We start from the raw sequence: 17,067 nt of genomic DNA on the forward strand, positions 1-17,067 counted from the left end.
AGCAAAGTTTAAACGCTTTGAAACTCATTCAATGTCGAATCAACTTCGATTCAACGTGTTTTAACACAACTGTTTCAAGTGAACATCACTGTTCAACAGAATCGAACGGATATTGAAGCAAATGTTGAAGCTGTTTGCCCGAACCTCTTTAATGACTTCAATCAATCTTTTATTATTTATAATTCACACAAAACGCACCGAAAACAGTTGCAGTCTTGCAAATTTGAACGATTCTGTCTTTAGATCCAAAGGTTCTGTTTTTGTCAAAGTTATAATCTTCCATTTTCTTCTTTTTTTCAAACAGTAACGAATACTCCCCACCAACTGAAGATGGGACAACTCCCGGCCTTCTTCTACTTCGATGGAGATTGTAACGACCCTAACACACAGGCTCGCATAAAAACAAGTTTTATTACTGTTGCTGGTTATGCTAGGTTGTGCTTAGATTCTACTACCTGTTCACATGACACCGTGCAAGTGTTTTGCGGGAATGTTACACAAGTAGCAAGAAGACGCCGGAGATCTACCGTTAGAGAGGTTTGTTTTGATGAGCTTTGAAGTAAGCCGTTTCTGATGCGGCAAACGGGAAAAATGATCGCAGGTACTTGTCAAGCCCCACAATTATGGACAACAATCATTAAGACTCTTCTCAAAAATACCCACTTACCCTTTTTCCATACCAAGACACTGTAGCGTCACGCAAATCTTTCCTCCCCAAGATTGCGTGACGAGCCAAAAGAATGTCTGCGAAAGAAGCTAAAGAGAATAACCGAGCGGAGCTTTCCCTCAACATTTTTTGAAGAGAGAAAGGGATCCGCAACACAAAGATTTACTACGTGGAAATAACTGGTTTAGCTATGGAGAAGAAGTGTCTCAACAAATATTTTGTCCAGGATTGTAGATTGCCTTGCTCCTTTGATTGGTTGCTTGATATCTAAACCGGTAATATTCTCGATTAATTATCCAACGTTATTGAACAGAAAAAGCTCGAGACGAGAACAAAGAGTTTTTACTGTTGCAGAGCCAGTCACATTTTTCATTGGCAGCACGTCAAGCAAAGAATATCACGCTTTTTTGCGAGAAGAGCTTTTGTATTCCTACGGTCTGTTTTCAGACCAAAATGGACAAGGAATCGCTTGTTAGGTGTTTTGTTCTGTTTTACGGAAAATTTAAACTGCTGGCAGTCCTTTTATGTGCGCTTTTGGGTTTCTTCGCTCATTATCGACTTACTGATCTAGAAAGGGACTATTAGCACTCAACGGAAAAAGTCTGTAGTATCGTGGAGCCCTACGGACTTGTCAAAAGACAGTAGTACTTGTTGTAAATTTTTCCATCGCTGTGTTTCCATAGCAACTTTTCTCTTACACTGCACTCTATAACATTTTTATGCATTTGCCATCGATCAATCAGAAACACAATATTCTGTTGAGTATAAAATAACGAAAGGACTAAGTGATCCTCGCAGTTAACTGGGCAATTTAAGCAACTGTGACTTATAAAGTGACACCTGCTTAAATTGTCCAGTTAAATGTGATGATCACTCAGTTCTTTCGTCTAAAACCCGTACTTCAAATATACATTTCTTTCATTCATTCATTCAGTATAAATATAATAAGATACATGAATGCATTCCTCTTTAAAGGTCAGCATCAAGTATACTTACATCTTTCCTGAAAACAACATCACGGAAGGATTAAGCGGCCAGGCAGCTAGGGATGCCTTTTATCAGGCAAAGGTTAAAGCCAACGAAACCAGGACCGAGATTTACAACAATTTAAACAACGTCAACTGGCACGACTTTCAAGCTTCCTCCGGACTGGAACTTGTCGACTATAATGTTGACAATTTCAACCTTGCCCCAGTTGATGCTTATTGCTCGAATTCCGGAGCAGTAGTGCGAAAATGTGACGAAAGGGATTTGAGTTGTTCTGGTCAAGGATCTTGCCCTTGTAATAAGAAGGAAGGAAACGTTACTAGATGCAGTAAGTGTATCCATATGAATAGCTAGTCGAAAGCAAAGGAGTAATCACTATCTTTAACCCTGGGTATCCTTCGCGCGGTGGAGACTCCCATATGAAAAGAATAGGGGTGTTCGTCGTCTCGCTAAGGCATGTAAATTTCGGATTTTGGTCTCACTTCTGGGAAAAAACGTCATTATATGTAGCCGTGAAGGTCTCCTTTAGCGTTGCGCGCGAAGAATTATAAACAAACATATGTAATACATTTTAAATATGGTCTCTCTTCGAGGTCAAAAAAGGCTGGGCCACGCCCAGATTAGTCTTCTTTAGGGGTTTCAGACAAAATACGATAGAAAACCGCGCAATTTCAGTTTTTAGTGGACAAAAGTCTGGTACCAGAATAATTCTAAGTATTTTACAGTCCTTTTTACATTTTCTTAAAGCTAAAGATATAAATAATTGCATGAAATAACACTGAAAACAATTTCCCATGGGAACGAGAAAAATTAAATTTCAAAGTTCATTGAAATTGTGCAAACACAGGTAAAATTTCATCATCAGTGTTATTTCACCAGCACTTTCAAGTGTTTCTTACGAAGTTCAACAATAGTTTTTGACGTTTGGTGTTGCTAGAAATGATTTTTTTGAGAAGATATTGAAAACAGTCGTACAGACGTTTGCAATATGTTGTATATAATCTTGGTACTAGGTTTTTGTCCACTTGTTACTCGAACTTCTGGTGGATTCCGTCTTAATTCAAAATTTCTGACGAGCATCCCCACGCCTTTATATGCGAATCGCTCACTTTAACCAAGGATATAACGCAAAGCCTTACACTGACCTCACCGTTCGAAATAGGTAGCAAGTCTTACACTTTGACCTGGGTATAAAAACTAGATGTGCATTAAATTCCTGGGCATAAAATAAGTGGCAGTGTTGGCTGGCCCTTTTGCCTTACTCATCACGTGCTTTAATTCCCCCTGAAAGGATTATCGTATGCCTTCCAACTCTGATGCATTAATGAAGTGTGAGTCACGTGCCTGCTGACCGAAAACGCCGACTACACTCATAAAAGAGAATTTCTCAAGCGTCTGAATCATAATCCCGGACAAAAGAGTTCGTTGGATGGCGCTAGCTTGTCGTGGCGTTCAGGTCATAAACGATAAGACAATAACGTGAAGACCGAGTATCGACCCCGTTATGGTCGTGTGACTTGTACATTGATTCGGGAACCTTCAGAAATTTTGTCGCAGCGTAATTGGCAATCTATGACCTCGGGAAACTTTTGAAAGTCAGGTAATATGGATTCGAACACCTCACGTGTTTTTGAACTTGGCAGGTACATTGCGCTTTAACGTCTTGTTTCTTTATCTGTTACCCTCTGGTTTTAGAGTGCCTTGAGGAAACAAATAACTCCAATGATTATTCCCCTATTACTCCAGTTTACCATATTTGGTCAAGAGAACGCACAAAATAAGAGACGCGGTACTACAATGTTGTGTCCCGGCTTGATCGGTTTAGAATGCAGCAAATGCGGACGAAACGAGAATTTGGCTCGTCAGTTCGTTTATCCAATCAAATAAAGGACATTTGAATGGTTTCGTTTGTGTTCGTTTCGTCATTTGAACGCGCCTTATTATGCAATCGATACGATTCTAAGTCAATACAGGAAGACGCCAAAATATTTTAAAATTGCGTAATAGTGGAATAATAAATCCATTACTGAATGGTTTATTGAATGGCTTATTTAATGGCTTCGGGGCTCGGAAAAATATTAAGCAACTCTCAAAATATCCGCGCGTATTATATGTTGAACCATTCAATAAGGTGTGTGTATTTGTTCACCCACACATGATACACCAGGAAAGGACACAAAAAGTTTGCAGTCGCTTACTTGCATGGTGATATATGTTGTTTACAGCTCAATGTCCCGTTGGAACCTATTACGATAGTGATACAGATGACTGTCTGCTGTGTCCAGAGGGAACTTACAACCAGAGGGGAGGTGTTTTGCAATGTACACCTTGTCCTGAAGGGACATGGACTGTGGGAACCAGACAAGAGAACTTCACAGCTTGTGCGGGTAAGTGATCATGATTTTTAACGAAAGTTTTGATTTGCACCCGCAGTCTTAGCATCATTTCGTTTTGCCCTTGGACTCACAACATGGGTTAATTACAGTGTGTCATTACAAGTCCCAGACTTGGACGTTTCGCGACGGGGAAAATCGCGCACGAGCGTCCTCCATGCATATTTAACAATTATTCGCCGAAGGCGAGGTTAATATATTTTATAGTATAATTACAGCGGTGATTTGAAATACGTGCATTTTCTTTAAAACAATAGCCCATTTCTGAGTTGCTGCATGCCTCAGTTTCAAAGCGAGTCCTGGTGCACAACCATTCAAATGGAAATGAGTTGCGTCTTCTTATGCAAATCAAACGCATTTCCCTTATAATGGTTGAGCACCAAAACTCACTTCGAAACCGAGACAAACGGCAACTCGGAAATGGCCTATTACTTTCTTCGTCTGTCACCTCGACAAAACGGCTTGCGGCCATTTTGAAAGAAACCGGTTGGGTGATTATTGCATAATAATCACCTATGTAATTATACTAGAGCTCTATAATGGATTTATTGTACTTTGCATACACATCACAATGTGTATAACAAGGTTTATTCCAAAGTTTAAGGACTTCATGTACTACCTTTTTGTAGTTAGGGGTCTGGTTAAGGTCATGGCTAAACGGTGATGACCTGGTGTTGCGTATACCAAGTAAACGAAACAACTCTCGAGTGGGTTACACGTGGCTCGCAGATGACGCAGAATAAGAGATCGCCCGTCATGATGAATAACTTATTTGTTCCATAAAAACGTCGGCTTATTGGTCACTTTGAAACAGGATGGAGAGTCTTTTTGAATTGCATTGTGCATGGGACTGTTTTTGGGACAAGCCACGTACTGTTCATGCAGTCGTTTACTCTGCAAAGCAAACGACAATTAACTTCGGGTTAAATATTTATAACTAATAATAAGAAGAATAAGAAAAAGAAGTATCGCTTCATTTAAGTCTCAAGGTTATTTGGCCAAGTACGAGTGCTCTACTAATTGGGAAGACTGACAAAGCAACGGAAATCAAAACAAATCAAATCAAATATTGATTTTTGAGAAGGGGGGAAAACGGGAGTACCCAGGAAAAAACCCCTCAGAGCAAATTAGAAAACTAAAAAACTCAACCCACATATGGCGTCGAATCCGGGAATCGATCTTCGGCCACATTGGTGGGAGGCGTGTGCTACTACTACTTAGGTTGTTACGCGTAAACTTCGAATGTACCGCGATCTTGAGCTCACTGACCTTTTGATCAAATTAATCTTTTCGCTTTCCTGCTTGGCAAGCGAGCTATCGTTTTAAAATTGCCATTGTTCAATATTCTGATGGTTTAGGAAGCTCAGCTCATGGTGTACCGCTTTCTTGCAGCTCGAGTTCTTGCTCCGCGCACGCAATGAGAAAAATGCATCCCCCAAAACAGTCCCACAATACAATTTAACAAGGCTCTCGACAATTGTAAAGGCAACAGATCCATTGGTATTTGCGCCACGATGGTGTTTTTCTTTTCACCTGTAGATGAGTGTGGTCCTGGTTATTTCTCACCAACTGGCATAGCAAAGTGTTCCATGTGCCCAACTGGAACATACTCATCAGGAGAGAGAAACAAAGCCTGCGAAAACTGTCCAAGTGGAACTGTAACTGTAGCCAACGCTGCAAAAGGAATTCACGATTGTGGGAGTTAGTATAATTAGCCGTAAAATTACTTAATTGTTCATCAAAGTTATGACCAATCAGCAGGTACTATTTGAGTCACATGTACTTCTTTGTAAACCCCATGCCAAATATAAATCAACTGCTTGTCAGGTAATTAGTATTCATCAACTTTTGATACAGATCCCTACTTTATTTAATTTATTGTGTTTTTTTTTCAAAAGTGCAATAAAATAATTTGCGTCCGATCTGTGAGGGCGTTTAGAATGGCTCTCCTTCGTCTCGCCATTACAGATCTCCCGCTCATATTTTATCTACTACGTAAAGTTCTCCTTGGCCTAAATATATATATAGTTTTGTCATAATATAAAATCTGTTTAACTACAGTCAACAAAATTCGTTGTTTTATCCTCGAACTGGTTTCTTAGTTATGCATTTATAGGCCGTAATAATAAAAACTAGCAAAGTTAGTTGTCTCTTGACCTACGACTGATTGAATGTACCGACTAGCGCATGCATCGGTACATTCTCCCGCCAGTTAGCGTCTGGTCTCTAACAACTTTGCATTCTGTTTTCATACAATTTTCGCATTGCTAAGCAGTTCAGTTTTGTTCACAAATAGGCCATTTCCGAGTTCATATCTGCCTCCTTTTTCTTATGAAAAGTAGTTTTCATTCATATGTAAAGAAAACTAATAATCGGACGTACCGCGAAAAGCGTAACAAAATTATTGAATATTTCCGTTGACCATATATATACACCCTTTTAATAAGTCTAATATATGCCGTTTTCCGCTAATGACGTCGAACTCGTGCTTTCAAATTTTATTCAGAAATGTACAAAGGCTTAAAACAACATAAGAAATCGGAATAGTTTTAAGCCTTTGTACATTTCTGAATAAAATTTGAAAGCACGAGTTCGACGTCATTAGCGGAAAACGGCATATATTAGACTTATTAAAAGGGTGTATATGGTAGTAGACTTCTACAAATTCCTACGGATTCCTGAAATGATGTCATATTTTTCCTGCAAGGATAAACACGTCGTTATCAAGGAAGTTTTCCGAACAATGACGATAAGCAAGGAAAGTTTGGCTTTGGTTGACAAATGTTTGTGAAGTGCGGTTTAGAGGTGAATTGGAAAAATAATCGAACTAAGTAGACAATTTATATAATTGTCTCTTTATAGACGGACCGGGATTCAAACCCACGACCTTTGTAATGCCGGTGCAGTGCTCTTGAAGCCACTAAGTTCAGAGTCTTATTATTGAAGGATTCCTCGCATGGATTCGTGAAAATTTCTACAAGCGCGAGGAATTCCTGCAAATTCCTACAATCGCCATAATCGTTCATTACCATCACAAAAACTTCGCACCAAGACTCGCTTTGAAGAGGAGGCAGACATGAACTCAGAAATGGCCTATTAGAAACTTGTCTCGCAATAGGTGGTTTGCAATATATAGAGACAAAGAAAACGCTGCAATGTACAATTGCTGGTGGAAGAACAAGCGAAGCTAATGAGAGATCTTTTGTCTTCGTCCACCAACATGGTAGCGATGACATAAACTGAAAACCAACCACACATGGGGTATTTAACTTAAAAAGCGAACTTTCCAGGTAAAGTGCTAAAATATGTTTGCAAAAGATGGAGATAATTTTCTTAATAACTTAGTATATTTCTTCATTTTACAAAGCTAATTCAATATTACTGAAGTGCAAGAGTCACTGCATCTTAAACCCCTTTTACACACGCACAAAAATTGGCACGGCACTCCAAATAGAGGCCAGATACCGATATTTCGAGTGCCGAGCACACTTCCAGCGATGTGCATGCTCGGTACCCCTATAATTAATATTGCTGGCACGAATTCCTAATATGCATTCTATTTGTTCTGTTTACAGTCGAAAAATTTACCGTGTCGTGCGCGAAAAACATTGGTACAGTACCGACATTTCGGAGTGCCGTGCCAGATTTTTGTGCTAGTGTAAAACCATAGGCAGCCCAAGCTAAGCTCGGTATGCGATTTATGGACTTTGTATGGGAAAATTAACTTTGAGCTTATGAATGCTAAAATAAGCTGTGAATGTAGAAATAAACTTCACTTACCTCTACATACAGTTGTCCTCGTCTTTTCTGTGCAATCGGAGCGCAAACTGTGTCCATTATAGACGGGTTTGTGGCTTAAAAATTTTTACGATGTTGTTAGTTATCATTTCCAAGTCATAAAGAAAAGAAAGGCTCGTGACTCGCGGCGATCTCGTCCCACAAATTGCTCTCGCATCACAAAGCAACGGACCGAATCTCCAAAGAAACACCACAGCCTTAAGGCAAGAGAAATTTCCTATCACATCAACTCCACTCCGGGATCGCACTGCGATCTTTGACGGATAAATTCCAAATTCCAAGCGCTCGCCTCTTTGTGTTCGGGGGTGGAAGCTGAATAATGAATAATGAATAACGAGTATAAATAAAAAATGAATAATGAATAATTGGGTCTGAAAACGCCGGAATAATGAATAACGCAGTTATGCCAGTGGAATAATGAATAACAACAATGAATAATGAATAACCTGCAAAAATTTAAAAAAAATAATGAATAATTCGAACAAAACACACAAAGAATAATGAATAATCGAGGGCCAATTATTCAGCTTCCATCCCCGACTTTGGGTGGCTAGGTCCTTTATAGCTTGATGGCGATCATATTACATTCTGTACTCTCATTGGCCAAGTGTTTAAAATTGTCCAATGAGAGTGAAGAATGTAATCATGATCGCCATCAAGCTATAACGGCGGTAGCCACAAAGGAAGAAGCGAGCGCATGGGAAGATTATAAAAAGCCCACCATTATTTCGAATTTATCCGTCAAAACTCGCGGTGCGATCCTGGAGTGGAGTTGATGTAATAGGAAATTTGTCTAACCTCAAGGCTGTGGTGTTTTTATGGAGATTCGGTCCCTCGCTTTTTGTGGGACGAGATCGCCGCGAGTCATCAGCCTTTCTTTTCTTTATGAGAGGAAATGACAACCTGAACGATATCGTAAAAATTCCTAAGCCACAAACCCGTCTAAAACGGACACAGTTTGCGCTCTGATTGCACAGAAAAGACGAGGACAACTGTTCGTAGAGGCAAGTGAAGTTTATTTCTACATTCACAGCTTACTTTAGCACTTATAAGCTCAAAGTTAATTTTCCCATACAAAGTCTGTAAGTCGTATACCGAGCTTGGGCTGCTTGTGGTACAGCCGACTAAATTTGCCCATCACAAATGATCTCTCTCTCTCTCTCTCTCTCTTGTTTTTCTTCGCAGTGAAATGTGCCCCAGGGACGTATTCTGCCAATGGGGTTGAACCATGTTCCCCGTGTCCCGTGGGAACTTATCAAACGAGTCTTGGCCAAATCAGCTGCTTACCTTGCCCGGGTGTGAAATCAACTCATGGAACTGGCGCGAGCTCTGATTCCTTCTGCACTGGTAAACTCCCTTTTGAAACCTGTTTTGTATCCTAACGTTATATCATCCCTAGTGACGAGTGATCTTTTAATGGTGACTAAACCGGCACATCCAATTCACAAAATTAATTAGCGTCTTGTTCGCTTGGCCTTACGTCAAATGCATTTTGACGTTTTATCCGATGAAGTGCTCTTCGGTTATTGCACGGGCCGGGTTGCTTACTTATTACTAAAATGTCGGAAATAAAAATGAAACATTTTTTTGTTTGAATTAGCAGTTGAGCATAGCCGGGATTTTCGTGCGAGAGCTCGCAGGTTTTAAACGGTTTCCCCGATCGGACCAACACTCAGCGTCTTGAAATTAACCGAGAAGAAAGTACTGGTTTTGTAATTTAATCTGCAAATGTTTATGTTTTGTAAGACTTTCAAGTCTTCTCAGATAAGGACTAAACCGTCGGGACGTTAAAGATCCAACACACTGTTCGCGAAGAGTAAGGGGCAGACCCACGGTGTTAGTGGTTTATCTCTCAAAGAATTGTATTGACCGCCATGAAACAGTAATGTGATATGTACGGTATACCAGACGGCATTTGAGCCCTTTCTTGTCAGTTACTGACTAACGTCAAAGACAAAGACCAACCTAAGGACAGACTAGGAGCAGTTTATAAGATTAAATCCTGCGACTGCCAGACCACTTGTATCGGTGAGACCGGCAGAAATGTGAACGCTAGACGGACCTAGCACGGACGAGCGACAAGGAACGGTGACATCAACAATACCATTGCTGAACACCATCTAGAGACAAACCAAATAATCGACTGGGACTCTGATGCATGTGTTACCTACAGCACTCACTACTACCAACGGATCCTACTGGAAAGCAAGTTTACTAATTTAGAACAGACACCAATAAATCGATGGCTACAACTTCCCACACCCAATAAACGACTCATCGACGACGCCAACAGACAAACAACACACTGATTTACTTTATCGCAGTACTGCCCAACGTATTCTACGATATACGTACAGACCTTAGACATATAGACGGATCGAAACGCACCAATTTAATCACTGTTTAGTCTTCCCAGCCAATTACATCTGGGCTCAACTGACAATCGACCAATAACATCACGAATAAGTTGACCAATGACATCTACGGTCGGAGTTCTGATAGTATCTACTGTTACACAAAACACCTGACTCTGAAGATGACTTCCGCTCAGCTCGTCAAAACGTCAGTCAATGTCATCTCAAACAGTCCTTCTCAGGACTACCCTCACCTGGACGATCGTACTTGACTTAATTAGGGAAGATATCTGTTTACAAGAATTGCTTTTGTTATTGCTGGTTTTCACTCACGTGATCAACAGCCATGTTTTTCAACGAAAACAAAAGGAAGCGTTTGCATAATAATAGAGTTCAATTCCCGGAGGATTTGGTCGGGGCACCAACATGGCCGCCTTTTCTTTGTTTAGGCCACCAACACGGCGGTCGTGACGTCATGTGAAAACCGAGAATTCGCTGTTGTACTTTTTGTACTCGAACCATATTTTCCTCGATCTTGTCAATCCAATATGGTGACCAATTATCCAGCACTCACTCGCTAAAATACGCCAGCCATGCAGGCTAACAACAAACATGCTATAAAGTCAATCTTAAGAGTCAGATATTCAGGAACTTTGTTTTGCAGCGGTGGACACTTGCGTTTCAAACCCATGCATAAATGGAGGTACTTGTGTGAACACTAAAGAATCTTACCGCTGTGATTGTCCACCTGGATTCATTGGAGTCAACTGCCAGATCGAGATCAATGAGTGTCTTTCCTCGCCGTGTTACCGACACTCCACCTGTGTAGATAAGGTAAAAACTAAGGTCAAGCAATAGTCACGCAGCAAGACAAGCAAATCGTCAAGTGCCCTATGTGCGTAATGCATTATATGAAAAACAAAATAGGGTCTCTATGTTGTTTGTTTTGTGCGATTATTATCTTGTTTGTCTGAATGATTATTTGTTTTGTTGCCTGGCACTGGTCACTGGTCAAGAGCTCATCAAGCACTGGTTTGATAACCAAACCGAAAATAAACAAAAAAAAGTTAAAGATTTACAAAACAGAAAAAAACGAGTGTTTTCGACATATAACATTAGAATTTTTATTTCAGCAGGGTAGGTAGGGGCTTTGCGACCTTCTTGAAAATAAATTATGGTTTCTTTAGAGATTGATGCGAAAATAAATTAAGAGCAATTCTTTTGAAAAGAGGCTATTCTCTTGGCCTTACAGGACACCCATTCTCAATGCAAATAGGACTGAAATGTCAAATGATTCTCTTTATTGATCTTGCCTTCAGGTGAATTCTTATCAATGCCTCTGCCCAGACGAATTCACCGGTAATGATTGCGAACTTCCATTCAGTTTGTGCACTCGACGAAATCCTTGCCACCTTGGAGTCTGCATCGACAAAGCCGGAACCTTCGGCTGTCAGTGTCCAACAGGATACAACGGGACGTTCTGCGACGCCGATATCAACGAATGCATGTCCAGCCCTTGCCAAAATAATGGTGTATGCATTAATGGCTTGGCTACATACACTTGTCTTTGCCAAGCAGGGTACAGTGGTATAAACTGTCAGATCAATATAGATGATTGCGCCACCGGGCCTTGTCAGAATGGTGGGACTTGTGTGGATGGAATAAGGTCTTACACTTGTCAGTGTCCAGTTGGGTACACTGGAGCTAACTGTGAGCACCCAATTGATCAATGTGTTTCGCAACCCTGTAAGAATGGCGGAAATTGTGTAAACACGCAAACAGGTTACCATTGCCTCTGCAAGCCCACATACTACGGATCTCACTGCGGTCAAGGTAACAATTGCTCCACTGTACGTTGTTTCCTCTCTGCAAAGGTGACAAAAGGGTCAGAGACAATAACGACAGCACAATATAAAATTCCAACCCTTTTTGGTGATAGACAGATATGCGCAATATGTTCCATGCATACACCACAGCAGCTGTAATTTTCAGATATTTAAGGACGGTGCCTACTAGTGTTATTGCGCATACGTTCTGCGCATCTCGAGATACTCGAGTTTCTTATCGGTGATGCTTACCAACTGACAGTGAATATTTGCGCGGGTTAAACCTATCCGGAGAAAGTAGATCTTAGTCACTACTCTTGGTATCCAAAAAGATTTTAGGGTTAAGAGAGAAAAAGAACACATTGCTTTGTACTTTAAAGCTTTTTACAACTATCATTCATCAATTATCTTTGAAAAATGCGTGGTTACCCCCAATTTTCTTTTTGGATTTCAATAAAACTTGTTAAGATCAACATTTCCTGCAAAATCATAAACCGGGGCAAAAATACCTTTGAATTAGTAGGCACCGTCCTTAAACAGTATTAAATTTCACTCTCGGATACTACGCTTCGACAATAAAGGATTAGGGGTGAGAACACATGCACGATACATAGGCCTCTTCCGATTATAATTTTTTTTCAATCTAAATTTAGACGTTGGTTGTGATACGCCGTTATTTTAAGGAAGACACCTGATTATAGTTGTCATTGGCTGCGCGACCATGGGCACGAGACCAAAAGTAACTTTCACAGCATCGCGCGTTCTCTCCCCTCGTTCTCTTTTGGCTTCCAGTGTTATGGTTAATTATGACACGATGTCTTGGCTATCAGCTCATACACTATGATAGCACCACATGTTGCCAAGCTGAAAAAATTAAGGCGGGAAGCAAAATTTCTGAGAATCCTAACATTTACTATCTATTAAAATGTAGTCAGACAATTATTCCATTCATGCTTGTGGGATATGAGCCTCACCCACAGTAATACGGTTTTTTTTTTTTTTGGCAAAGTCGCCGTTTTCATCTAGCGAAAAAGAAAGTAAAATATTTCTCATCCACGCTATCGTTCTCACCTATACCCATAGCAATGCTCAGAATGCTTTGTACGTCATCGTTTTCAAGAGGTTTTATTTTCACCTATCCACACAAATGCGTTTTCAAAAGTTCTCTACGACCGACGTCATCCTTTTCAAAGGACTCCGTTTTCTCCTGATCACACTTAAACTGAAGCGTTTTCAAAACGATCCACTTTTGCATCCGTTTTCGAAAGCTTCCGTTATCATCGGCGTTTTAGCGTGGATGGTAGATGAAAACGCACGCAAAGTAGATGTTTTTTGATGAAAACGAATTAGTGTGGATGGGTTCTGATATTGGCCCTTTTCCATCCAACGAGCGCGAATAGAATAATTATTAGATAGCCACATAAAGTTACGGTATTATTCTTGTGTTTCAGTTCTCTCGTCCAATTACGACCTGTCTTTCCAACTAAGGGTTGTCAAATCGTACTCCAGGGTTAAAAAGGTAATTCCAGACTTAACCGCCTTTACGATTGCCTTCTGGATGCGAACTGATGACACCAAGTCGGGAACAGTGATATCGTACGCTACTCGGGTCGGAAACATTGTGCAGGACAATGCGTTGTCTTTACAAGATTACGCAAGTTTCGTTTTGTCCGTCAACAACCAAACAGTGTTCACTGGGTTGAAGGCGAACGATGGACAATGGCATCACGTGGCCGTCACGTGGGAAAGTGCTCAAGGCTCTTGGATTGCTTACTTAGATGGTTTAAATGTAAGGTCATCAACTACTTCCTTTCAAAGAGGTGAAGTTATCACTGGCAATGGCTACTTGATCCTTGGACAGGAACAGGATACTCTGGGCGGTGGATTCAACACTGAAGAAAACTTCATTGGAGATATTAGTCAGATGAACGTATTTGATTACGTTTTGAGCGCTAATGATGTTTATAACCTCGTTTACAGCTGCGATTATGTCAAGGGAAACGTGGCAGCCTGGGCTGATTTCAGAGAGCGACTGTTTGGTGAATACCATGTGACAGACAAGGCGTATGTATGTGAATGTAAGTAACCGTTTTACAAATTACCGACATCGTGAATTAACCATGCAGATTCATCGACGAAAAGTTGGTGTTATTCCAGTTCCCATGTTCTTCAGTGCGTGCCTCCCAGCCCACCTCAGCATCTCAGTATCTTAAGAACTCTTCACTAGACAGAAAAACAGTTAAGTTACTATACTAAGAGGCCAAAAAAAAGCATTCAACCTTGAAGTGTGCGCAGAGTCATTGAGTTCGACATTAGAAAAACGCAGTTTCTCATCTTGGGTATTCTGTGCATAGGGTGAGATTTAGCAAATTTGCTTTTTCAGCGCCATTTGAATTACGTCATACGTGCATTGATACGTCATACGCGCAAATGACGATCGCGCACCTCATGATTATGTGTTCCTATAAAAATGCTCCTTTCCCCACCCTTCTCCTTTTCTTCCAAAGCGATTGTTGAACGAACTTTAATAATCCGAGATTACTACTAGTTTAAATCTTAAGGTTTAAGGTGCCTTGTTGAAACATCACAACAATAAGAAAACTAACTTTAAGCAGGTTGAAGACGTTAAGACGCTCGGAAAGAGGGGTTATTACTTATCCTTGAAAAAATGTTCAAATTTTAATTGCAAGTTTATTTTTCCTCATGCGTCTGCACAGTCTCATCTCTACTAAGGCAATACACTGTGAAGTACAAGTCCTACATATCGGGAAGTCATAATTTGGTTCTGTCAAACAGTAATCCAGAAGCCTGCGCATCTTCCTGTTCGTCCCAAAGTTCCTTCATCTGCAGATCATTTGATTTCGATAACTCATCCAACACCTGTCGCATGACCTCACAATCCTCTCTAGACAAAGCGTTGTCAACTTCAGCTGGCTACAGATATTACGAACTGAGTGAGTAAATCGTTGTATATTTTTCACTTTCGGGAATAGCGAAGTAATGAGAGTAGCTGGAATGCCTAGGTTTCCGGCGTTTAATCACGGGACTTGTGACCCGTTTCTCGAATGTCCGGAAAACGTGTCGGAACCGAAAAGCCATTTGTGAAACTGCGATCCGCTTTTTTGAACAGAATGGCCTTTTAACATGTTTTCAGGAGGCAAAAAAAAAAAACTCAGTTTCTAAGGTACAAAAAAAAATTTGACGTCCGAAGAGTTTCGGGACTTTCGAGAAACGGTCCGTGAGCTTCAAATGTATGTAAAGCTTCTGTTTTTTTCGCTGTTACTGTTAAATTTTTATTTTTTGTCCTTACGCCTTAATGTTGTAATTTCTGTTAAAACTTTAATTAAATAATAAAAAAATGGAAAAAAAAAGGGAAAAAAAGGTAAAGCTTCTCTTCGTCTTCTTCCGATGTTGTTTTTTCCCTGGTTCTCCGGATTTTCCCTCTGCTGAAAAACCAAAGTTTAGACTACTAAATTTTCGTTCCGCTAGTTTCATGGCAATTGCTCCAAAAATATGGTAGAGCCAATGTGAAGATTGTTTGTTAATTGTATGAAGTATTTTTCCGATATAACAGCTTACTGTTTTTGAGAAAAGGTGTATGTCATTCTGCCATATGAATAAGATACTTCTGTGCCTTTTTCACGGTATCAGAAAATGCATCATGAACGATCCAATGTTTTGAATTGCAACGAAACATCACCGTTTGACACTATAGGAATGTGCGCATGGACTTTACATAAGAAACAGTATATTATAATGACCTTTTATTCATTTTACATTCGCAGATTGTCTTGAAAGCCTCGAAGTGTCAGCGGATAGTGTAGTTCCTGACTCCAGCATCACAGCATCGAGCCAGCGTGACGCGACAACTCCGCCTTCCGGTGGTCGACTCCACAATCAAGCTCAGTATAATGACCAAAATGTTCTGACTCTGATAGGCGCCTGGGCGGCTGCGACAGCCGATAAGAACCAGTGGCTGCAAATCATGTTCAAGCAGACTTTTCAAATTACAGGGGTGGCTACCCAGGGCCAGGAGGACGCTAACTATTGGGTGACAACATACAAACTCGATTACAGCACCGATGGATCGACTTGGAGTAGCTATGGCGACGTGAGACTTTGCTTTTTAGTAGCAATTCACATTTGCGTGCTTATGCAAAATGAGTTTAACACATGCGATAGGATTCTTTGCGCAGAAGGTTTGGAAGCGAACCCTTTAAGATAAAAGAACAGATTAACTATGGCAAATATAGAGACAAGTTCCCAGCGTAAGGATTTGCAATAGAATAATCAATAATGGTATAATTTACATCGTCATTAGCACTGGTAGGTGTTAGTATTACCATCAGCATAACCATCGGCATCGTTATCGCCATCGGAATTAGCCTTTCATCATTTTTAGTCATAAGTATTTATCAAATTTGTACCTCTGTCTAAGTTAAGTCTGTGTCTATTATTGCTTTGGATTTTTCCAGATACTCACGGGTAACAAAGATAGGTCTACGGTGGTTCGCAATGAGGTTAAGGTCTTCAACGCCATGTACTTGAGATTTAAGCCCCAAACGTGGAACGCTGATCGAATTGCCATGAGGGTAGAAGCATATGGATGCCCACTAAGTAAGATCGTAATATAAATAATAAACTATTTCAGTATCACCCAACTAGTGGACTAATGCAAATCCTGCATTTTGATTGGCTACGCTACTAGAGGACTATCATTAATACGGCAGCCATGTTGGAGCCCCGACCACATCCTCCGGGAATTTAACTCTATTATTACGCAAACGTTTTCTTTTGTTTTCGTAGAAAAACATGGCTGTTGATCACGTGGGTGAAAACCAACAATACTTACAAGAATTCGCTCGCAGACGCTTGATAGTAGGGAGCTTAAGCAACGACAACGGCGACGGCAACGAGAACGTCATCTCAAAATATAAATTTGCGTTATTTTAATCGCTTCGTGACTATTTCAACGTTTTTAATATGACAAGGGTGTGGTAATTCCTCAAAGATGACACCAGTCGGAACGGCACTCCATTTTA

General features: G+C 40.4%; 1 protein-coding gene across 1 annotated transcript in view; it reads left to right on the top strand.

The window, feature by feature from the left end:
• Positions 1–17,067, top strand: part of LOC138000487 (sushi, von Willebrand factor type A, EGF and pentraxin domain-containing protein 1-like) — a 70,183-nt gene that overhangs the window by 21,705 nt on the left and 31,411 nt on the right. The window contains exons 10-20 of the mRNA XM_068846942.1: positions 305–537; positions 1,643–1,982; positions 3,880–4,041; positions 5,587–5,748; positions 9,031–9,192; positions 10,864–11,033; positions 11,519–12,032; positions 13,477–14,103; positions 14,743–14,979; positions 15,811–16,136; positions 16,501–16,642. Of these exons, the coding sequence (XP_068703043.1) occupies positions 305–537; positions 1,643–1,982; positions 3,880–4,041; positions 5,587–5,748; positions 9,031–9,192; positions 10,864–11,033; positions 11,519–12,032; positions 13,477–14,103; positions 14,743–14,979; positions 15,811–16,136; positions 16,501–16,642 (3,075 nt within the window). The remainder of the gene's footprint in view (positions 1–304; positions 538–1,642; positions 1,983–3,879; positions 4,042–5,586; positions 5,749–9,030; positions 9,193–10,863; positions 11,034–11,518; positions 12,033–13,476; positions 14,104–14,742; positions 14,980–15,810; positions 16,137–16,500; positions 16,643–17,067) is intronic.

The sequence above is a fragment of the Montipora foliosa genome, chromosome 4 (genome assembly GCF_036669935.1).
Source record: "Montipora foliosa isolate CH-2021 chromosome 4, ASM3666993v2, whole genome shotgun sequence".
NCBI lineage: Eukaryota > Metazoa > Cnidaria > Anthozoa > Scleractinia > Acroporidae > Montipora > Montipora foliosa.